Source organism: Oncorhynchus clarkii, chromosome 12, assembly GCF_045791955.1.
Source record: "Oncorhynchus clarkii lewisi isolate Uvic-CL-2024 chromosome 12, UVic_Ocla_1.0, whole genome shotgun sequence".
NCBI classification, from domain to species: domain Eukaryota; kingdom Metazoa; phylum Chordata; class Actinopteri; order Salmoniformes; family Salmonidae; genus Oncorhynchus; species Oncorhynchus clarkii.
Genome location: NC_092158.1, coordinates 38,538,756 through 38,563,028, shown reverse-complemented (window position 1 = coordinate 38,563,028; position 24,273 = coordinate 38,538,756). Strand labels below are relative to the sequence as shown.

Sequence of the window (24,273 nt, the reverse complement as noted above, 5' to 3'; positions counted from 1 at the left end):
TTAATTGAGGAGTGTTATGTGCTTTGCCTCTCATAATACCATAGGTAGGAATTGTTTATCCAATATTAATGTGTTAAAAAGCTAACTTCTTACACTGCCCCCAAATAATATTGTTATCCCCAACCAATACATATTATGTACCTGGGAGAATAAATTCCCTTTTAATACATTGTTCATTTAGGAACATACAGGATAATTTCCCTATTGTAGTACACATTGTAGTTTACAGCATCAGCACCATGGTTCAACTATCAAAAAATATATATATTGTCCTGCGATTCCATGGTATAACAAGAAGCATGCTTCAGCATTACTATGCCTCATGGGCATCCTACATGAGTGTAACAGGAGTTTTCCTGGTCAGATCACATCATCAGGAAAAAGGTCCTTTAATACTTACAGTAAGGGCTCTTATACTGACACATAGTTGAGATATAAAATTAATGAGAGAAGTTAAAAGTACCTTACCTACCTAATTCATACTTTTCTGATGATTAAGCGCTCTATATTACCATTACAAATATTAGTTGAGACCACTCATTGGGGCATAATCACATAAGAACCAGCTTAAGACCTTTGGTTTTGGAGGAAACACATCCCTTTCCCCCCCATTGCGCACAATTAGCCTGCACCCTGGTCCCTTGCTGGAGACTCAAGAAGGCTAGGAGCAAAGCACATGCAAGCAGATTATACAATTCTGCAGAGTGCATACTGCAAGATGCAGAAGTCAGCGTTTCCCAAATTCAGCAGCAGCCATCTAAAAATACATACCCCTTTCGGCACTACAAGCTGGAGAAGTAATCTTACAGTATCAAGATGTGCCGTCTGGGTCTGTGCAGCGGGGGTGTAGAGGATTACAGACTAGGGCCGAATGCCATCTCCGCCATACATAGTGTGAGGCCATCTGAAGAGGTCTGGTCTAAAAGGAATATGTGTATGCAGGAGCATTGTTTTGGCTTGGCTCCATTTCAGTCCCTAAACCCTTTTTCTCAAACTTAGTCCATCCTTTTGATCTATTAATGCTTAATTTAACCAGGCTGAGATAGCATTCACAGATCTTACTATCAGAAAAGGGTCTAGGGGCCAAAATGGACCAAAGCTTACAGTATGTGAGAATGTTTAAAAGCGTAGCAGTGGAGACAGGAGGGGGCTGCCACTTCCTGAACCTCACCAAAGTGAAGAGCCAATGACGTCTCAAGACATTAGAGAGGCGCAGTCATTTGTTCAAGAAGCCCTTTGTTGCCTCCGATTCTGCAGAGACATTACCCAGCAAACACCTGGGGCGTCAGTGGTGGTGGCAGCCGGTCGTTTTCCACGTTGTCTGAGTCAATGGCGGAGGGGGTGGGCAGGCGGATCTCCAGCGGGTACTTCTCCAGGATCTCCTGCACCTCTCGCTCCACACTCTCCTGCCAGGTGATCAGGTCTCTCTGCAGGCTCTGCACCCCCTCCAGAACCCTGTCTTGTCGGCTCCCCAGGCCAGACAGGAGGTCCAGGTTCTGGTAGACCTGGGATAGGGCGGGACTGGAGGCGGCAGAACCAGTAGGAGGGTCCACCTGGGGCCAGCCGCTGTCTGCCTCAGGCCTGCGAGGAGAGGCCTGGCCCGACATGTAGCGCTCAAAGTCCTCTGGGTCCAAGTTGAGAGACTGGGCGTCCAGTTTCTCGATGAAGGCAACTGCACAGCACTAAACAGAGAAAGGACACATGAGGTGAGCCATGAACAAAAAGTGTGTGTGCTTGGTTCTCATCAACTTGGTGTGGGCATGAGGGAGTGGTGTGAGGTGGCACAGAGACAGGTACCAGGTTAGTGAAGTAGTATCCGTCCTCTCCAGTCATGAGCCTGCTGGGGTTGCAGAAGCGGGTGATGTACTGGATGTTGGACTGCAGGCGTGGAGGGTTGGCCTTCAGCACGATGTAGATCAGGGTGGGCAGGAAGTCGTCGGCCGAGGCTGGCTCGCTCTTCGTGATCTTGATGGCGCTGAAGATGTGCTTGCTGCAGCGCGTGATGCACGCTAGCTTGTCCCGGGGTACCCGCTTGGAGTCCATCTCGATGACATCTGTGACGCGACACACACAATTCACAATCCTGTCCACACTAACAAGATTTCATTAACAAAGTCTATGAATGTTTGTACAACAGACTTATAGCAAACTAAAGGCAACACTCTGCAGTGTCCTCGAACCACACTACCCATGTTTTGAGTCCTAATGGGGTCCAGTGTGACACCATCAATAGCTCACCTGTTATGGCTTTGACCACGTTGTCTGAAACCTCTGGGATCTCCTCATCCACTGGCACACAAAGCATCTGAATGTCCACCCAGTGTAACGCCCTGTACAACAGAGTGCCGTGGGTGAGCGAGACCTACAGTGACTAACACCCACCGTGCCACCAACACCCACAGAGACAGACACGCAAAAGGGGCATTACCACCCACAGTGATATAGTCACATAATTGCATGCATCTCTCTGTCCACAGTGGTAAATATCCCAACACACAAGCACAGATTAAACGACTTGTCCTCAGACAGGATATGGTAGTCCTTACCGTATCCGGTTCTGAGTGGCCAGGTCTTTCTCCTCATCGTCTGTGGTCTCGGGGCAGAAGACACTCTTATACAGGCGTGTCATAATGTACTTCTCCACCTCGTCCATCACTCGCTCCACACGCTCTGAAGAGCCTGGAGGGAAGAGACACCCCATGAGGCTTTACTTTAGTCTTCATTACATATAAACATTACCATAGTATCAACTGTATATTAGCTTTATGCCTATGTAGCACACAGTGAGGAACAGATGAGTCATGCAAACATTCCACACATCAAAGATCAAACAATCTATTTGGTCTAAAGGCCTGACATCTCACAAATTTTTGTGTTATTCTGTGGTGAGGGTTGCACGTTTCCCATACTCTCCTCTCCGTGAGTTTGTCCAGGAGTTTGTATTTAGAGTGGGTTGTATCTAAATGACTATTTGATATATGCCTGTTGATTTGGAGGATTGGTTTATGGTTTGGGAAAGGAGACAAAGCTGAACGATGAGTTATGTCTATGCTGTCTGACTATGTGGGTCTTTGCTATTAAAGGAACTCAGTTGCATTGTAAGGGGGCTCTCAGAGGATTCACTGGGAGACACTGAATCAATCTGAGAGTCACAGGGTTGTGATAGAGCTTATATAATTAAAGATGGACTTTTATAACTAACTCTGACTTGTGTGTGTGGTTTGCTCCCATGATTTGGTAAATAGAGGAAATTTCCACGACATTTGGCGACGAGGAGGGGATGTGAATCTTCACTCGGTGACCGTTCCTACGATCTAGGTAAATAAATCGTGCACGAGGGATTGGGATCTCAGAGAACCACACTCAGTCAATGAGGACCAAGAGATAGGACTTTAGCCTTTGCTATGAGAGAAAGGATTTCGAGTCAACAGGCTTATCAGTCATTCCTTTTGTCCTCACTGGCCTCTTGGTGAAGTGCTTAGACATCACTTGTATTAGTGTCAAAGGCATTGGCAGAAATTGCTGTGTGGCTGGGCCTGAGTCAAAGTGACTGGGCCAACATTTTCTAGCAAAAATACCCAGGTATCAGTGGTGTAGTCATGGCGTATGGAGAAGCAGGCATATTCCAATTTTGCCAAGAATTTCCCAAACGGTCTGCCTGGCAAATGAAAAGTGCCCTGTGTGAAAAATTATATGAGAAACAGATGTAGGCTACTCAATGATCTAAAAGCATGGCAATGAGAAACACATCAACCATCATATCCAGAAGTAAATAATATACCTAGCACTTATGGCTGATATGTTAAGCAAAGGGACCAGAAAAGGAACAGATTTCTGTGGTGGTGCGTTACATGAGAACGGGATACTGGAGGAGTTCCTACACTTCACAGTAGCTGAAGGCTTTGATACTAGTCGCTGCTGATTAATCTCTGTATTCTGCATTTTGCGAGAGGAGATTTGTGTGTTACAAAAAAGGGTTAGGCTACATTCAATTCCATACACCATGGTTTCCACATACAGTGCATTTGGAAAGTATTCAGACCCCTTGCCTTTTTCCACATTTTGTTACCTTACAGCCTTATTCTAAAATGGATTTTAAAAAGTTACAATTCCCCATAATGACAAAAAAAAACAAAAAAAACTTATTTACATAAGTATTCAGACCCTTTGCTATGAGACTCAATTTAGCTCAGGTGCATCCTGTTTCCATTGATCATCCTTGAGATGTTTCTACAACTTGGAGTCCACCTGTGATAAATTCAATTGATTGGACATGATTTGGAAAGGCACACACCTGTCAAAATAAGGTCCCACAGTCGACAGTGCATGTCAGAGCAAAAACCAATCCATGAGGTCAAAGGAATTGTCCGTAGAACTCCAAGACAGGATTGTGTCAAGGCACAGATCTGGGGAAGGGTACCAAAATATTTCTACAGCATTAAAAGTCCCCAAGAACACAGTGGCCTTCATAATTAAATGGAAGAAGTTTGGAACCACCAAAACTCTTCCTAGAGCTGGCCACCTGGCCAAACTGAGCAATTGGGGGAGAAAGGCCTTGGTCAGGGAGGTGACAAAGAACCCGGTGGTCACTCTGACAGAGCTCCAGAGTTCCTCTGTGGAGATGGGAGAACCTTCCAGAAGGACAACCATCTCTGCAGCACTCCACGAATCAGGCCTTTATGGTAGAGTGGCCCGACGGAAGCAACTCCTCAGTCAAAAACGCACAACGGCCCATTTGGAGTTTGCCAAAAGGCACCTAAAGGACTCTAAGGTCATTAGAAACAAGATTCTCTGGCCTGATGAAACCAAGATTGAACTCTTTGGCATGAATGCCATCGTCACATCTAGAGTAAACCTGGCACCATCCCTACGGTGAAGCATGGTGGCAGCATCATGCTGTGAGGAGGTTTTTAAGCGGAAGGGACTGGGAAACTAGTCTGGACCGAGGGAAAGATGAACAGAGCAAAGTACAGAGAGATCCTTGATGAAAACCTGCTCCAGAGAGCCCAGGACCTCAGACTAGGGCGAAGGTTCACTTTCCAACAGGACAACAACCTTAAGCACATAGTCAAGACAACGCAGGAGTGGCTTCGGGACAAGTCTCTAAAATGTCCTTGAGTGGCCCAGCCAGAGCCCTAACTTGAACCGGAACGAACATCTCTGGGGAGACCTGAAAATAGCTGTGCAACGACGCTATCCATCCAACCTGACAAAGCTTGAGAGGATCTTGAGAGGATCTGCAGAGAAGAATGGGAGAAACTTCCCAAATACAGGTGTGTCACGCTTGCAGCGTCATACCCAAGACGATCGAGGCTGTAATCGCTGCCAAAAGGTACTTCAACAAAGTACTAGGTAAAGGATCTGAATACTTACAGTGGGGCAAAAAAGTATTTAGTCAGCCACCAATTGTGCAAGTTCTCCCACTTAAAAAGATGAGAGGCCTGTAATTTTCATCATAGGTACACTTCAACTATGACAGACAAAATTAGATTTTTTTTCTCCAGAAAATCACATTGTAGGATTTTTAATGAATTTATTTGCAAATGATGGTGGAAAATAAGTAATTGGTCACCTACAAACAAGCAAGATTTCTGGCTCTCACAGACCTGTAACTTCTTCTTCCTTAAGAGGCTCCTCTGTCCTCCACTCGTTACCTGTATTAATGGCACCCGTTCACAACCTCAAACAGTCACACTCCAAACTCCACTATGGCCAGGAGGAGTGGCTTCGTAAGAAGCATTTCAAGGTCCTGGAGTGGCCTAGCCAGTCTCCAGATCTCAACCCCATAGAAAATCTTTGGAGGGAGTTGAAAGTCCGTGTTGCCCAGCAACAGCCCCAAAACATCACTGCTCTAGAGGAGATCTGCATGGCGGAATGGGCCAAAATACCAGCAACAGTGTGTGAAAACCTTGTGAAGACTTACAGAAAACGTTTGACCTCTGTCATTGCCAACAAAGGGTATATAACAAAGTATTGAGATAATCTTTTGTTATTGACCAAATACTTATTTTCCACCATAATTTGCAAATCAATTCATTAAAAATCCTACAATATGATTTTCTGGATTTATTTTTCTCATTTTGTCTGTCATAGTTGAAGTGTACCTATGATGACAATTACAGGCCTCTCTCATCTTTTTAAGTGGGATAACTTGCACAATTGGTGGCGGACTAAATACTTTTTTGCCCCACTGTACACAACATGTCTATTACCGACATATACCGAGAGAGAGCAAAAGAGAGACAGAGAAAGAGATTCTAAAGCAGCAGACAAGTGCAGTGATAAAATGTTAAATTATAGGCTTACTATCAAAAAATACAGATATTGGGTGAAGTGTTCAGTCTGACTGTCCAACCTTATGAAATAATCAAAATATCAGATCAACCACTCCCACTCAAAGGAGCGATCTACAGTACAGGCATAGCAGGTGGATTCAGGCTATAGTCAGTGCATCGGCCGGACACCAGCTCTGCACTGGATTGGAATTCCAAACCAACGTTGACATGTGCAGACTTACTCAAATTAGTGTACTTGCATACAGTTTGTATACTTATGTAAAACATTTTAAAATGTGCATATATTAACATAGGTTTAAATGACAGCCAAGAGTGCTTTAGCAGTAACTAATAGGGATCCTAATAAAATAATTATAAACTGGGTGGTTCCAGCCCAGAATGCTGGTTGGCTGACGGCCGTGGTATACGAGACCGTATACCATGGGTATGACAAAACATTTGTTTTTACTTCTCTTATTACTTACTGTTTTTACTGCTCTAGTAACCAGTTAATAATAGCAATAAGGCACCTCGGGGGTTGGTGGTATATGGCCAATACCACACCCAATTGGGCCTTATTTCTTAAATAACCCACCACAATAATAGTAACTCTTGAACCATTCAAGCCAGACACCAAACCAACTTTCACATGTTCAGGCTATTGTATCCTATCAATCAATTGATACTTCAAGACAAGCTTGCAAGCCCACACTTCAGGAAATGTACTTTTCTAGTTACAGTAGTAGTTACAGCAGTTCCAAGGCACTGCATATTAGTGCTAGAAGCGTCACTACAGACCCTGGTTCGATTCCAGGCTGTATCACAACCGGCTGTGATTGGGAGTCCCATAGGGCGGCACACAATTGGCCCAGCGTCATTTGGGTTAGGGTTTGGCCGGGGTAGACCGTCATTGTAAATAAGAATTTGTTCTTAACTGACTTGCTTAGTTAAATAAAAGGTTAAATCAGTAGATATTTCTACTTGCAAATAAAACCAAAAGGCATTTTGTAAGCCGAAAAGACCAACAGAACACTTTATTGTGCACTAGAACACAGTTAGTTGAAACACATTGGGACTCCGTTTAGTCCATTTTTGTGAATCTAATGAATGCATTGTATTTGAATTTTGTACATTGCAAGTTGTTGTATCCCTTTTTGGCTGGTTGAGTCATCATTCTTAATGTTGTTTGAACCTACCTTTAAAATGAGTCATGAGGCGGTCGGACAAATTCTGGTAGAAGTCTTGGACACACTCTGACAGCTCGTCAGCACTCAAGTCCTGAAAAATCAAAATGTCATCCCAGGTATTTATCAATCAATGTCAATGTCTGGACGATATGAGAGGAACTACGTACCATAACAACCAAACAAACAAAATTGCATGTTCCTGACAAAATGTATGACAGCTTGAAATAACTTTTTAACCATCACAACAGCTGTTTTTTCTCTGTTTATATAATTTAATTATATTTCTACAAAGGATACCATAAAAAAAGAGCTTTACACTGAAGGAAATTATAAAAGACACTGTTCTGTAAAACTATGTACAACACAACTACTGATTGTGAGAAAGGCTACTACAGCCACAATACATTCTTGTCTAGCCAATAAAAACCAATAACTTTTTGAAACAAGAGAGAACCTTGGAGTGTTTTGCCAGATCAAATAGGAATATTTCATTTAAAAACATACACATAAAAGCTATTCTTTCATTTGTGCTTTTCAGGGCTGACCTTTGTTGAAAGAAGAGAAATACCTAAACACTATTGTATATGCCCCCATACCCATACAGTTTATTGCAAAGTTTCAGCTGGATCAAGACCTTCTGTTTAAAATGTTGTCATAATTTGCACATAAGCATAAATTGTGTAGGTACAGCTGAAGTCAGAAGTTTACATACACTTAGGTTGGAGTCATTAAAACACATTTTTCAACCACTCCAAAAATGTCTTGTTAACAAACTATAGTTTTGGCAAGTCGGTTAGGACATCTTTGTGCATGACACAAGTCATTTTTCCAACAATTGTTTACAGACAGATTATTTAACTTTTAATTCACTGTATCACAATTCCAGTGGGTCAGAAAGTTTAGATACACTAAGTTGACTGTGCCTTTAAACGGCTTGGAAAATTCCAGAAAATTATGTCATGGCTTTAGAAGCTTCTGATAGGCTAATTGACTAAATTTGAGTCATTTGGAGGTGTACCTGTGGATGTATTTCAAGGCCTACCTTCAAACTCAGTGCCTCTTTGCTTGACATCATGGGAAAATCAAAAGAAAACAGCCAAGACCTCAGAAGAAAGATTGTAGACCTCCACAAGCATGGTTCATCCTTGGGAGCAATTTCCAAATGCCTGAAGGGACCATGTTCATCTATACAAACAATAGTATGCAAGTATAAACACCATGGAACCACGCAGCCATCATACCGCTCAGGAAGGAAGTGCGTTCTGTGTCCTAGAGATGAAAGTACTTTTGTGCGAAAAGTGCAAATCAATCCCAGAACAACATCAAAGGACCTTGTGAAGATGCTGGAGGAAACAGGTACAAAAGTATCTATATCCACAGTAAAACGAGTCCTATGTTGACATAACCTGAAAGGCCGCTCAGCAAGGAATAAGCCACAGCTCCAAAACCGCCATAAAAAAGCCAGACTACGGTTTGTAACTGCACATGGGGATAAAGATCGTACTTTTTGGAGAAATGTCCTCTGGTCTGATGTCCATAATGACCATCGTTATGTTTGGATGAAAAAGGGGGAGGCTTACAAGCCGAAGAACACCATCCCAACCGTGAAGCACGGGGGTGGCAGCATCATGTTGTAGGGGTGCTTTGCTGCAGGATGGACTGGTGCACTTCACAAAATAGATGGCATCATGAGGGAGGAAAATGATGGATATATTCAAGCAACATCTCAAGACATCAGTCAGGAAGTTAAAGCTTGGTTGCAAATGGACAAAGACCCCAAGCATACTTCCAAAGTTGTGGCAAAATGGAAAAAAGGACAACAAAGTCAAGGTATTGGAGTGGCCATCACAAAGCCCTGACCTCAACCCTTAGAAAATGTGCATGTGCAAGCAAGGAGGCCTACAAACCTGACTCAGTTAAACCAGCTCTGTCAGGAGGAATGGGCCAAAATTCACCCAACTTATTGTGGGAAGCTCGTGGAAGGGTACCCGAAACGTTTGACCCAAGTTAAACAATTTAAAGGTAATGCTACCAAATACTAATTGAGTGTATGTAAGCTTCTGACCCACTGGGAATGTGATGAAAGAAATAAAAGCTGAAATAAATAATTCTCTCAACTAGTATTCTGACATTTCACATTCTTAAAATAAAAAGTGGTCATCCTAACTGACCTAAGACAGGGAATTGTTACTAGGAAAAACTGAGTTTAAATCTATTTGGCTAAGGTGTATGTAAACCTCTGACTTCAACTGTCTATCTATGCCTTTCAGATATCGTTTTGTACCCTGCACGTTTAAAAATCAATGAATGAGCATTCAGACTCGTTTTCAACTGACCTTTTTGTTGGCCATGATCTCGATGAAGGCTCGGCTCTGCTTGTGGACCTCACGGCCAGGCTTATGCAGGGTCTTCAGGAAGTCCACAAAGTCTCTGGAGACACGGTCCGTCTCAATGCTTGATTGGCGGCTGATGGAGGGGCTGGGGGTCTTGCCCTCCTGGTTCTCTGATGGGGGGGGGGACACACCATGACATGTGTTACTCTTAATGTTACGCCATACCTTCCTCTTTATGGTTGCCCTCGCTAACTGACTGAGCCTCAGGTAAACAGTCAGACGTGTGCATCTTTACATAAAAACTGAGAAGAGGTCAGGAAAACAGACTCAAATATGAAATCAACAGTATTGTGTCACAACTACAAATAAACAGATACTTCAGAACTACTTTTGCTGATGGTTGTAAGAACACATTGTTGGCAGTTTTAGGGACACAGTCAGATGTATCATCTATTCTGTAGAAGTGTATCTACAACTACAGAGAGAATGACAGACACCCACCTCTGAGTCTTGCCACCAGTGCTGCCAGTATAATGACCATACGCAAGAGGAGGACAGTGAGATAATGAACTTTATGAGCAACATGAAAAAGGGACTCTTGTTGAACACACACACACACCACATTAAACAAACTCAAAACCAACCGGAGCAGCGGAGTCATTTTGATAGACAGGTCTCTCAGCCAATCAGACTGAGCGGGTGCTACTATGGTGAGACTATTGGTACTTCTTAATGCTACCTAGTTGGAGGGTAATTATAAGTTGACTACACTAGTTAAGGCCTTATGGTTTCCTAGTTGGTTTTAAAACTACAGGGATTAAAATGGGAGCGCTATCCAATGCAAATCTCCTCTCAAATGGTAGGAATGATTACCTTCGGTGGGAGAGCCCATTTCCCAAGGGGGAGTAAACATTCCTCTCCAGTCCCTGAGGCCTGTCAGCTTCTCCTCTCCCACAGTGGGGGCTGAGAATGAGATGGTAGGGCCAAGTGGGGCCACAGGGCACGGGAAACAGGGATATAGGGTACCAGAATGGCATACAAGAGAGAATGGGTACATGGGATTTGAGAGAGGTGGGTGAAGGTGGAATGGGTATGGAGAATAATGGACGACAATAAATTCATGAATCAACAAACACTGGCGATGACAGAAGTGCGGAATGAGGGGATCAGACAAGATGGAGAAGGAGAGGGATTGTTTGGTTTGGGACCATTGTGTTATGATGAGAGGGTATCAATGAGATAGAAGGGATTGGAAAGGATATGGAAAACAGTTACAAACATAACCTAACTATAGAGAATGATGCACAGCAGCTATTACTGCAAAGCAAAAGTGAAATGTGATGAGACAAAGTCACAATCTCGACGAGTGAGGCGTCAATGACAATCAAGGCAGAGGAATAGGGCACCTCTTTGAATGAAGAAAACAATATTTAAGTCTGCAAAAATAAAGGAACTTTGAAGTTTGCACATTGTTCTCGATACCCCTGGGCCCATTGTACAGATAGGAGCTATGGGAGTTTGCCTAACAGTGAGGCTAATAGAGGGCATCACTAAATAACCCAGGCTATAATAGGCTGTAATGGGCTTGGTGGGCACAGAAGACCTTCAAATCACTAACATGCCCTGCTTTAGAGCCTCCGGGGATCACTTCCAAAGAAGCGAGCTGATGAGACAAGTACTAGGCTGATACGCTGGGATGGAAAGAGTGTGTGTGTGTGTGTGTGTCAGAAACTGCACTGGAGAAATGCCATTGAGATAACTCAGGCTTTAACGTATCAAAGGGAAAGCAGAACTGTCTTCCGTTTTATAGAGTCAATCAGGCAGTCAGTACCTTTCTTGGGGGCTGTCCGTGACGAGGGACTAAAGAACTTCTTCACAGTGGTCACCTTGCGTGTCTTCTCATTGGTCTTCTTCTCCTCGAACTTGGAGAAGGGCGCTAGAGAGGCCTGGGGTTGGGGCTGGGACTGGGCCCCCTGGATGCTGGCATAGGCAACCTCCTCCTCCCTCTGCAGCCTGAGGTAGACCAGGGGGAACAACTGGTGATTAGACTAACTTTAAGCTATTCTTTTTAACTAACAAGACTGCTGGTGTTTTTTTTAAATGACTGTGTCATAGGTGGCGCGTCCAATAGGCTAGGGAATAGGCAAGTCCAATATGCTGAGCTTCCCCTAAAGTAAATTTGCCAAATTTACAGTACCAGTCAAAATTTGACACACCTACTCATTCCAAGGTTTCTTTATTTTTACTATTTTCTACATTGTAGAATAATAGTGAAGACATCAAAACTATGAAATAACACATATGGAATCATGTAGTAACCAAAAAAGTGTTATATTTGAGATTCTTCAAAGTAGCCACCCTTTTCCTTGATGACAGCTTTGCACACTCTTGGCATTCCCTCAACCAGCTTCATTATGTATTCACCGGGAATTTCAATTAACAGGTGTGCCTTGTTAAATGTTCATTTGTGGAATGTCTTTCCTTTTAAATGCATTTGAGCAAATCAGTTGTGTTGTGACAAGGTAGGGGTGGTATACATAAGATAGCCCTATTTGGTAAAAGACCAAGTCCATATTATGGCAAGAACTGCTCAAATAAGCAAAGAAAATGACAGTCCATCCTTACTTTAAGACATGAAGGTCAGTCAATCCGGAACATTTCAAGAACTTTGAAAGTTCCTTCAAGTGCAGTCGCAAACACCATCAAGCACTGTTGAAACTGGCTCTCATGAGGACTGTCACAGGAAAGGAAAACCCAGTGATACTTCTACTGCAGAGGATAAGTTCATTAGAGTTACCAACCTCAGAAATTGCAGCCCAAATAAATGCTTCAGAGTTCAAGTCACAGACACATCAACTGTTCAGAGGAGACTGCATGAATCAGGCCTGCATGGTCAAATTGCTGCAAAGAAACCACTACTAAAAGGACACCAATAAAAATAAGAGACTTGGTTGGGTACTGTGTATATTTTTTTAAACTTCAATGAAATAGTTAACAATATTAACTGTATTTAATAACCATCCCGTGACCATTTCCAAATATCCCGGTATATACAGTACACCACCCAAGCCTAATTGGCACTATAGCGGAGAGCATCGGCCATATCTCCGGTGTAATGTTTTTTAGGACAATTTCCTCCTCCAAGCTAGATGGATGTCATAGCCTACAATATGCGTCTCCCCTTTTCATAAGCATCGATTAGATGGTTGCATCCAAGACAAGGTCGTTTTCATTGATCTCAGTTTGTCAGTGCCAGCAGAGTAGTCTACCCTGTCATTTTTGAGGTATTAAAGATTATGCTATTGTCTCCAGTCATGAAGAGTAAAGTGTCCTACAACTACATAAAATGTGTTTATAAAAAGTCAAAACATTTCTCGGATCCTCTTTAAAAATGTCCCTCTAGCTGGGTCTGATCTCCAGATATGTGCAAAGAAAGGAGAAGAAAAGCATAACGGTATTTTTTGTGAACAGTGAGTCAGTTATATTATTAGCTTAACTAAATGACTATCCAATCTACTCATCACATTAGAAATAGTAGGCTATCTTACATTGGTCTGCATATTCTTTAAGTACCAACAGACACTTTCAACTGGTTGGATTACATAAATATTGTACCTTTCCCCAACCTTTTGATGTTACCATACTCTCTCATGTTAACAAAGGGCTTTCCATGTCCATTCTGTAGTGGAGAGAAAACGGGGAAAAGGTATTTATGGGGGTCATAAACCTCACCCAACAGGGCAACGTCATGACACACCTTTGGCGGCGATTACAGTTTGGAGTCATCACTGTCGTTATGTGGTATTGTGTTCAGATGGGTGCGAAAAAAATCTATTTAATAAAATATTGAATTCAGGCTGTAACAACAAAATGTGGAATAAATCAAGGGGTATGAATACTTTGCGAAGGCACTGTAGATGCATGCAATGCTTTATCATAAAGGAGTTGTTTCTCTTCCAACTTCCCCTATTTGAAACTCAGGCACCATGTGTCAAGGGAGGGTTGGACAAAGCTAGTCAAATGTGGAAATTTCTTTAACGTCCCAAAACTATTTCAATTATCATATACAGTGGGTATCACAAGTATTCACTCCCTTGGATTTTTTCCCACATTTTGTTACATTACAAAGTGGGATTGAAACATATGTAATTGTGATTTTATTTGCCAAATACTCTATAAATGTCAAAGTGAAAAGATAATTCTACACATTTTTACAAATTAAACAACTAAAATAGTCATTGCATAAGTATTTACCCCCTTTGTTTAGGCAAGCCTAAATTAGTTCAGTAGTAAAATAATAACTTACATGGACTCAAAATGTATGAAATATTAGAGGTTGACATGATTTTTGAATGACTACCCTTTCCTGTGTCCCCCACACATACAACAGCCGTATGGTCCCTCAGTCAAGTATTGCATTTCTGGCACAGATTTAACTACAACGACCAGGGAGCTTTTCGAAAGCCTCAAAGGGCAGCGATTTGTAGATGGGTAACAAGAAATCAGACATTGAATCTCTCTTTAAGCAGAGCTTGACATTACCTTTTTTTGCCATTTGCTTTTGAACAAGTAGGACAAATTCTTTACTTGTCCAAAAGCTCAATTCATTAGACCAAAAATGCATTTTTACACTGTTGTATGATGTGAGGAACCATTAAATAAAATGCATTATCTTTTTTACCGTAGAGAATCAGACAGAAATCTAGGCTAAAACTCTGCCTATTGACTTCTTTACATATTCAACCCTGTCTCAAAATCCAACACTTCCCCTTTTAAGGCTCTCCTGGAGGATGGTTGGCCACCATTGTTAGCCTATAAAATATTGCAACACTACAATTACAAACAAATACTTTATATCTTTATAAATTAAGGTTGTCCTGTCATTCCTGGGACAATATTAAAAAAAGGATGTCTACTGAAAGAATACACTTTTTATTCCGCTAGGCACCAATCATTTTCAAGGATAGATTACATTCATCACAGTTAGTGCATCTAGTTCAGAAGGTGGAAATTATACACTATGTGTTGTTGTATGTGTCGAACTGCTTTGCTTTATCTTGGCCAGGTCGCTTTTGTAAATGAGAACTTATTCTCAACTAGCCTACCTGGTTAAATAAAGGTGAAATAAAAATAAATACAGTGCATTTGGAAAGTATTCTGATCCCTTGACTTGTTACAATTTTGTTATGTTACAGCCTTATTCTAAAATGGATTAAATACAAATGGTTCAATCTACACACAATACCCCATAATGACAAAGCGAAACAGGTTTTTAGAAATTGTTGCAAATTTATAGAAAATTCAAAACTGAAAAACCTTATTTACACAAGTATTCAGACCCTTTCCAAGGAGACTCAAAATTGAGCTCAGGTGCATCCTATTTCCATTGATCATCCTTGAGGATGTTTCTACAACTTGGAGTTCACCTGTGGTAAATTAAATTGATTGGACATGATTTGGAAAGGCACACACCTGTCTATATAAGGTCTCACAGTTGACAATGCATGTCAGAGCAAAAATCAAGCCATGAGGTTGTGGGAATTGTCCGTAGAGCTCCGAGACAGGATTGTGTCGAGGTACAGATCTGGGAAACGTTATCAAAAAATGTCTGCAGCATTGAAGGTCCCTAAGAACACAGTGGCCTTCATCATTAAATGGAAGACATTTGGGACCACCAAGACTCTTCCTAGAGCTGGCCGCCCGGCCAAACTGAGCAATTTGGGGAGAAGGGCCTTGGTCAGAGAGGTGACCAAGAACCCGATGGTCACTCTGACAGAGCTCCAGAGTTACGCTGTGGAGATGGGAGAACTTTCCAGAAGGACAACCATCTCTGCAGCACTCCACCAATCAGGATTTTATGGTAGAGTGGCCAGATGGAAGCCACTCCTCAGTAAAAGGCACATGGCGAACTCCAAGCGGACTGTCAAGAGGCACTTAAACAACTCTGACCATGAGAAACAAGATTCTATGGTCTGATGAAACCAAGATTGAACTCTCTGGCCTGAATGCCAAGCGTCACGTCGGGAAGAAACCTGGCACCATCCCTACGGTGAAGCATGGTGGTGACAGCATCATGTTATGGGGATGTTTTTCAGCGCTAGGGACTGGGAAACTAGTCAGGATCGAGGGAAAGATGAACAGAGCAAAGTACAGAGAGATCCTTGATGAATGCTCCAGAGCGCTCAGGAGCTCAGTTCGTCAAATTTCTGCCCTGCTAGAGCTGCACCGGTCAACTGTAAGTGCTTTTATTGTGAAGTGGAAACATCTAGGAGCAACAACGGCTCAGCCGCGAAGTGGTAGGCCACACAAGCTCACAGAACGGGACTGCCGAGTGCTGAAGCGCGGAATTTTTTGTTGTTGCCTGTCCTTAGTTGCAACACTCACTACCGAGTTCCAAACTGCCTAGGGAAGCAACGTTAGCTTCAAGAAATGGGTTTCCATGGCCGAACAGCTAAACACAAGTCAAAGATCACAATGACCAATGCCAAGTGTTGGCTAGAGTGGTGTAAAGCTCGCCGCCATTGGACTCTGGAGCAGTGGAAACGTGTTCCCTGGCGTGATGAATCGCGGTCACCATCTGGCGGACGAATCTGGGTTTGACGGATACCAAGAGAACGCTACCTGTCTCAATGCATAGTGCAAACTGTAAAGTTAGGTGGAAGAGGAATAATGGTCTGGGGCTGGTTTTCATGGTTCGGGCTAGGCCCCTTAGTTCCAGTGAAAGGAAATCTTAACGCTACAGCATACAATGACTGTCTAGACGATTCTGTGTTTCCAACTTTGTGGCAACAGTTTGGGGAAGGCCCTTTCCTGTTGCAGCATGACAATGCTCCCATGCACAAAGCAAGGTCCATACAGAAATTGTTCGTAGAGATCGGTGTGGAAGAACTTGACTGGCCTGCGCAGTGCCCTGACCTCAACTCTATCGAACACCTTTGGAATGAACTGCAACGCCAACTGCGAGCCAGGCCTAATTGCCCAACCTCACTAATGCTCGAGGCAAGTCCCCGCAGCAATGTTCCAACATCTAGTGGAAAGCCTTCCCAGAAGAGTGGAGGTTGTTATGGCAGCAAAGGGGGGACCAACTCCATATTAATGCCCATGATTTTGGAATGAGATGTTAGAAGAGCAGGTGCCCACATTCTTTTGGTCATGTAGTGTGTCTAATGATCTTGCAAATTATCAACAACCGATGCTCCAAATTGTGCCACAAAGTGGAGATTTAATCTCACTCTTTAAAAATGTCTGATTTACATGAATTTATCCTCAACGAAGAGTCTGTGACCCAGTTTGTGGACAAGTCTCAAATAAAAAATAATAACCAAACTGTTGTCCACTATTCTTACTAACTCATCAACAAGCAGAACAGCTTCTCCTCCGAAGAGAGAATTAATCATTAAAACTGAGTTAAATTCCTTACTCAGATTAAGAGCAGAATTTTGAATTCATAGAGTCTGACAAACTGATTATCTGCACTTTAAATGAACCTAGCTTCCTCTTAGTGAGTAAATTACGGAATAATGATCGTCAGCCTGAATGGGAACAAGACTGTGTTCTCTTGCATGATTCACCATCAATTTATATTTAAAAAATGTATATGAAAAATTATACAGTTCTGAAGTACAAAATACCTCAGACAGCAAGAGACCCTTTTTTGAGGGCTTGAATCTACCGCAAAACTCTCCTCTGATGATGCACACTCTTTAAATGCACCTATAAACACTCAATGAACTGCACAATGCATTGAAAGACATGAACTGAGGTAAATCCCCTGGATGGGATGGCATCCCATCTGAATTTTATTTAACCTTTTGGTCTGAACTTGGTCCGATATTATTAGAGATGTTACGAATATCTATTCAAATGGGCTTTTTCAATAGAGACATCTCTCTGTTACATAAAAAAAGGTAAAGACTCAACTCTCTTTTCAAGTCATAGGCCTCTCTCCCTCATTAAATAGTGACATGAAATTGTACGCCAAGGTTCTAGCCAAACGTCTTGAAACCATTTTACCCAAACTAGTTCAACCTGATCAAATGGGTCTCAAACAGACTGGCGTCAGACAATCGGAGGGGTCCCCTACATATAATACAAATTACACCTAATATACCGCCCTCCTTTGCAGTCCTGCCAATTGATGCGGAAAAGGCCTTTGGCCATCTCGAATGGTTCTACCTCTGGTATACTATGTGTTAAGTTCTAAATATCAGAGTAAGAAATTGACGGACACTATGAAAGCTCCAACCAAGTTTATTCGCCCAAAAGATCGAACAGCAGTGGTAGTACATATACCCCAATATGGGTGACGTCCTCCTTCTCTCTAAACATTACATCTCTATTGCTAGGCAGGAAATTAAGTGACACGGGCAATAAACTGTTCCTTCTCCCTTAAGGTGACCTGACCTCGACCCCTTTCCTCACTAATCCACCTCGCCATCCTTATCAGTGCCTGCCACATGTGATTATCTTTTCTTCACTCAGTACATTCACATCATCTTTCCTTCACTCAGTACAGGGTTGCTGCCCCTATCGTCGCCAAGCCTGTCTCTCCTTTCTGGGGAGGTTCCCATTGCTTGAAAGGCAGCCATGGTTCATCCTTTGTTTAAAATGGGGAGATCAAGCTGATCTAATTGTTATAGGCCTATTTCTATTTTGCCCTGTTCATCAAAAGTGGTGGAAAAACTTGTCAATAATCAACTGACTGTCTTTCTTGTTGTTTATAGTATTCTCTCTGGTATGCAATCTGGTTTCTGCTCAGGTTATGGATGTGTCACTGCAACCTTAAAGGTCCTCAATGATGTCACCATTGCCCTTGATTCTAAGCAATGTTAGGCTGATATTTTTATTGACTTGGCCAAAGCTTTTGATACGGTAGACCATTCCATTCTTGTGGGCCGGCTAAGGAGTATTGGTGTCTCTGAGGGGGTCTTTGGCCTGGTTTGCTAACTACCTCTCTCAAAGAGTGCAGTGTATAAAGTCAGAAAATCTGCTGTCTCAGTCACTGCCTGTCACCAAGGGAGTACCCCAAGGCTCAATCCTAGGCACCATGCTCTTCTCAATTTACATCAACAACATAGCTCAGGCAGTAGGAAGCTCTCTCATCCATTTATATGCAGATGATACAGTCTTATACCTAGCTGGCCCACCCCAGGATTCTGGGTTAAATGCTCTACAACAAAGCATTCTTAGCGTATAACAAGCTGTCTCTACCCTTAACCCTGCTCTGAACACCTCCAAAACAAAGGTCATGTGGTTTGGTAAGAAGAATGCCCCTCTCCCCACAGGTGTGATTACTACCTCTGAGGGTTTAGAGCTTGAGGTAGTAACCTCATACAAGTACTTGGGAGCATGGCCAGACGGTACACTGTCCTTCTCTCAGCACATATCAAAGCTGCAGGCGAAAGTAAAATCTAGACTGGGTTAAACTCTATCGTAATCGCTCCTCTTTCACTCCAGCTGCCAAACTTACCCTGATTCAGATGACCATCCTACCCATGCTAGATTACGGAGACATAATTTATAGATCGGCAGGTAAGGGTGCTCTCGTGCGGCTAGATGTTCTTTACCAATCGGCCATCAGATTTGCCACCAGTGCTTATAGGACACATCACTGCACTCTATACACCTCTGTAAACTGGTCATCTCTGTATACCTTTCGCAAGACTCACTGGTTGATGCTTATTTATAAAACCCTCTTAGGCCTCACTCCCCCCTATCTGAGATATCTACTGCAGCCCTCATCTTCCACATACAACACCTGTTCTGCCTGTCACATTCTGTTAAAAGGTCCCGAAAGCACACATATCCCTGGGTCGCTTGTCTTTTCAGTTCGCTGCAGCTAACGACTGGAACGAGCTGCAACAAACACCTCAAACTGGACAGTTTTATCTCCATCTCTTCATTCAAAGACTCAATCATGGACCCTCTTACTGACAGTTGTGGCTGCTTTGCGTGATCTATTGTTGTCTCTACCTTCGTGCCGTTTGTGCTGATGACTGTGTCCGATAATATTTGTACAATGTTTTGTGCTGCTACCATGTTCTGTTGCTACTATGCTGTGTTGTCATGTGTTGCTGCCTTGCTATTGTCGTCATCTTAGGTCTCTCTTTATGTAGTGTCGTCTCTTGTCATGATGTGTGTTTAGTCTTATTTTTATTTTTTACATTTTTAATCCCAGTCCCCGCAGGCCTTTTGTCTTTTGGTAGGTTGTCATTGTAAATAAGAATTTGTTCTTAACTGACTTGCTTAGTTAAATCAAGGTTAAATAAAAAAAAATAAACATTCCGAGCTTAAATGCATCCACCATATACATTCCTCCTACAGATAACCATTAACTTCTGGTGCAGACCCTAGACTATGGCACTCCTCATGTCTAGTGTAACTGATGATTGACAACATTTAAAGTTTAGAAATCCGAACCCATCATATGGATTTGGCTAAATGTTTATAACCATGTTAAAAATAATTTACAGTACCCTCTATGCAATGGTCTTGACGGGTATCCAATGCTCCTCACAATTCACCTTCTAACGGGGAACTCGTCAAGGCTGTCCAGCCTCCTATTTGCCCTATCATTGGAGCCATTAGTGGAAAAAAAACATGGGGCGGCGCACAATTGGCCCAGCGTTGTCCTGGTTAGGGAAGAGTTTTGCCGGCAGAGATATTCTTGTCTTATCGCGCACTAGCGGCCCCTGTGGCGGGCCTGGCGGCAATGCACGCTGACACGGTCGCAAGGTGCTTCCTCCGACACATTGGTGTGGCTGGCTTCCGGGTTAAGCAGGAATTGTGTCAAGAACCAGTGCGGCTTGGCTGGGTTGAGTTTCGGAGGACACACGGCTCTCGACCTTCGCCTCTCCCGAGTCTGTACAGGATTTGCAGCGATGGGACAAGACTAACTACCAATTTGATACCACGAAATTGAAAAAATTAAAACATTTTTCCCTCTAGATAATTTTTTTTTAGAAGAACTACAAACCAGTCACAACTGCAATTACAGCAAACGGTTTAATCTAACCTTCATCAGGTCGAATTTCAATAGTCAGAATGAATGTCTTGCCTAGACTACATTTCTTTGGTAGCATGTTTCCTTTGCACACGCCATTCGGGTACTGGGAAAATATATGATTTTATATGGAAAGGGAAACATCCCAGAATTAAAATGACTACACTCCAGCAGCCCAAATGTTTTGGGGGTCTAGGTTTACCCGACTTCAAGTTATATGCTTTGTCTCTTGTGCTCCAGCACACTTAAGAAATTGTTTGATCAAGATACAAGGTCTTCCTTGGTTGGAAATAGAGGAAAATATAATGTCATCATTTACATTGAAAGATGTATAATTCTCTTCTTTATCTCCTAAGTTTTGCCGTAATCAGTTTGGACCAATCATCAACCACTCAATACAGACCTGGCAACAAATTGAAAAACTTGGTAATTGAGAAGTGCAATGGCATACCCAAACACCAATATTTAGAAATAACTCCCTACCTTTGGGAGGGAAAACCTATCATGGTCTGAACAAAGTATTCATAAACTTTCTGAATATCCTAAAGTCTTCCCAAAATGTGAAATCATCAACTAATACACTACAAATGAATTGACATGTTTTATTTGACTCCACGGAAAAGTTGCCAATTTAAATGTGCTCCTATTCCAAATTGTCTGTTGTATGTATTCTCTAATAAATATTGGAACTTACATGCATATGATGTGGGACTACCCCAGTTGGACAGGTGTCTATCGAGCATAGTTGGTGTTCCCATCTCTCCCCAATATATTATTGGTGAATGATGACTCTTCACTGACTCTCACAGTACCACACAAACGAGTATGGTTGTCTGAACTGACTGCAGCAAAAAAGGATGTTAGTGACCAGATGGAAGCCTCCACATAAGCTCAGCATAACTCATTGGCTACAAAACGTCCTTGACGTTCTTTCACTAGAGTTCTCCATAGCTCGTGTGAATAGCGCCAAAGAAACATTTGATATATTCAATAGAGCAGTTGAAAAGGTCAAAAGCTTATTATGAGTTCAAATATAATCATATTTGAATATCTGTATTAAATATCGATGTATGCAGGTTGATTCTATTCATGTGTGCCTTGGTCCCACAAAATCAAAGATGAGTTACCCATGATGTTGTTTTATACATATAGATACGTTCACAACATGAGCTCGTGTTGTTACAGCCTGAATTTAAAATGGATTAAATGTAGATTTATGGTCACTGGCATACACACAATACCCCATAATGTCAAAGTGGAATTATGATTTTAGAATTGACCTTTGTGTCCTGAATACAAAGCGTTATGTTTGGGGCAAATCCAATACATCATAAGTCCCACCTCATATTTTCAAGCATGATGGTGGCCTCATCATGTTACGGGTAAGCTTGTCATCGGCAAGGACTAAGGATTTTTGTTAGGATAAAAATAAACAGAATAGAGCAAAGCACAGACAAAATCCTAAAGGAAGTCCTGGTTTGGTCTGCTTTCCAACAGACACTGGGAGACGCATTTACCTTTCAGCAGGACAATAACCAAAAACTCAAGGCCAAATCTACACTCTTGTTGCTTACCAAGAAGACGGTGAATGTTCCTGAGTGGCCAAGTTACAGTTGACTTTAATCTGCTCGCAAATCTATGGCAAGACCTAAAAATGGCTGTCTAGCAATGATCCCCAACACCTTGACCACGTTCAAACCCGGAAGGGCCAATTGTGCGCCGCCCTATGGGACTCCCAATCACAGCCGGCTGTGATGCAGCCTGGATTCAAACCAGGTACTGCAGTGACGCCTCTTGCACTGAGATGCAGAGCCTTACACTGCTGTGCCACTTGGGAGCACCTTCCGCTCTTAAGAGACTTACCCAAAAAGACTCACAGATTTAATCACTGCCAAAGGTGTTCTAACATGTATTGACTCAGGAGAGTGAATTCTTATTTAATCAAGGTATATTCAAGTTTTATTTTTCATTAATCTTTAAAAAATGACAAATTAATTTGAATCCCACTTTATAACACGATAAATGTTAAGAAATCCAAGTGGGTGAATACTTATAGGCACATATCCTCTGCTACAGTAGAATACCATGTGGATAAGACAAACCAGCTTGCCTGTTAACTCTGCTGGCCAGTGACCTGGGGTTGAATGTTGACATTCCAACATAGTGAGGCATCCCACATGAAACTTTGTGATGTAAAAGCATCTACCCTGCCACTGAGGAAGGAATGCGCCACAGCACTGACAACACATCGCAATTGATTAGAACGTTTCACAAGTGGGCCTACATTTCATCCTACGTCATCCCACCAACTATCTATGGACCCCTCCATCATCACACCCCACCCCCAGTTTGAGACCCATTGATCCAGGACTAGGAGTGTTCCTTCCTTACTTCTCAGCTAGGGCCCAGTCCTCCTGGATCTGCTTCTGCCGGGCCCGCTGGTACTCCTCCCGCCAGCACTTGGAGCACAGGCCCTGCCAGGCGGCATTGCCATAGTAACCGCAGCCCTTGTTGCAGTGCAGCTCTGACTGGTCCACGTGGATCCCGCGGCGCTCCTTCCGCTGACTCATCTAGCTGCCTGGCTGGAGGGAAAAGATGACATTTTTAGTGTTGTTCACACACCAATGAAATTGAGGAACACTGAGACCATCTGGGACATTGAGCTAGGCCTATAGTTATAGGTTGTTTTTTTGTGTTGTTTTTTACTCTTACACCTTTACCACCTTCTCTAAATAAGGCTTGCATGGCCACAGTTTTGACAAGCAATCAGTCAATGCAGTTTTTGGATAGAATTGAGGTTTACACACACTTATTCAAGTCCATGGGCTTTTCCACATTTAACTAAACATACAAGATGAATCCCCCCCCACAGACCCCTGATGTTCCAGCAGGAAGGAGGCACGTCCGGACACAAGCCAATCCTGCCCAGAAACACTGAGAACATTCAGACCTAAGAACTGCTCTCCAATCAAACAAGCTCCATTCCTGGACAAAAAAATAATAATAATCAACCCCATGCATTATGGATAGGGTTGCACATTTTAGGGAATATTCAGAGGTGGGAACTTTCCTTGGGAATATATGGGAATTAATGCAAATTAATATTAATATCATTTAGAATGGAGATGTTGTTTTTTTTAAATTGGATATATTTACCATATCATATGGAGACAGAAACATAAACCTTTAACCTTATCATAAGTAGACATAATTGCAAATGATTAAATCCTTCCAATAGAAAAAAAACAAAAAATCAATTCAGTTACAAATTTAACTTTAATTAAATGAGTTGACTCTTCACACGAGATGATTTCACTGAACAACAAAAGGGAAAATTGAATAATCCCCAATGATCCATCGCATCTCCCAAAAAACATTTAACATAAATCTGTAAAATGACAGTCTAGAAACTAAAGCTTTGGTTGTCTTCCTCTCAGGTGTTTATGTCTTCTCCCTGGACCTCCTCAATGTCCACC

The 24,273-nt window shown here is 42.4% G+C and overlaps 1 protein-coding gene across 3 annotated transcripts; it reads right to left on the bottom strand.

The window, feature by feature from the left end:
• Nucleotides 1–136: 136 nt before the first annotated feature.
• LOC139423159 (RAB guanine nucleotide exchange factor (GEF) 1) lies at nt 137–23,389 on the bottom strand. 3 transcript variants are annotated; one of them, XM_071174860.1, is made up of 10 exons: nt 23,189–23,389; nt 11,627–11,808; nt 10,669–10,758; nt 10,297–10,317; nt 9,799–9,965; nt 7,472–7,553; nt 2,547–2,679; nt 2,239–2,330; nt 1,798–2,054; nt 137–1,682 (listed from the first exon to the last, which is right to left on the bottom strand). In XM_071174860.1, the coding sequence occupies exons 1-10, from the start codon at nt 23,365–23,367 to the stop codon at nt 1,263–1,265; spliced, it is 1,623 nt and encodes a 540-aa protein (XP_071030961.1). In that variant the 5' UTR covers nt 23,368–23,389; the 3' UTR covers nt 137–1,262. The 3 variants fall into 3 exon arrangements, with proteins under 3 accessions (XP_071030961.1, XP_071030962.1, XP_071030963.1); XM_071174861.1 differs by lacking the exon at nt 10,297–10,317; XM_071174862.1 differs by lacking the exons at nt 10,297–10,317; nt 10,669–10,758.
• Between the last annotated feature and the right edge of the window lie 884 nt (nt 23,390–24,273).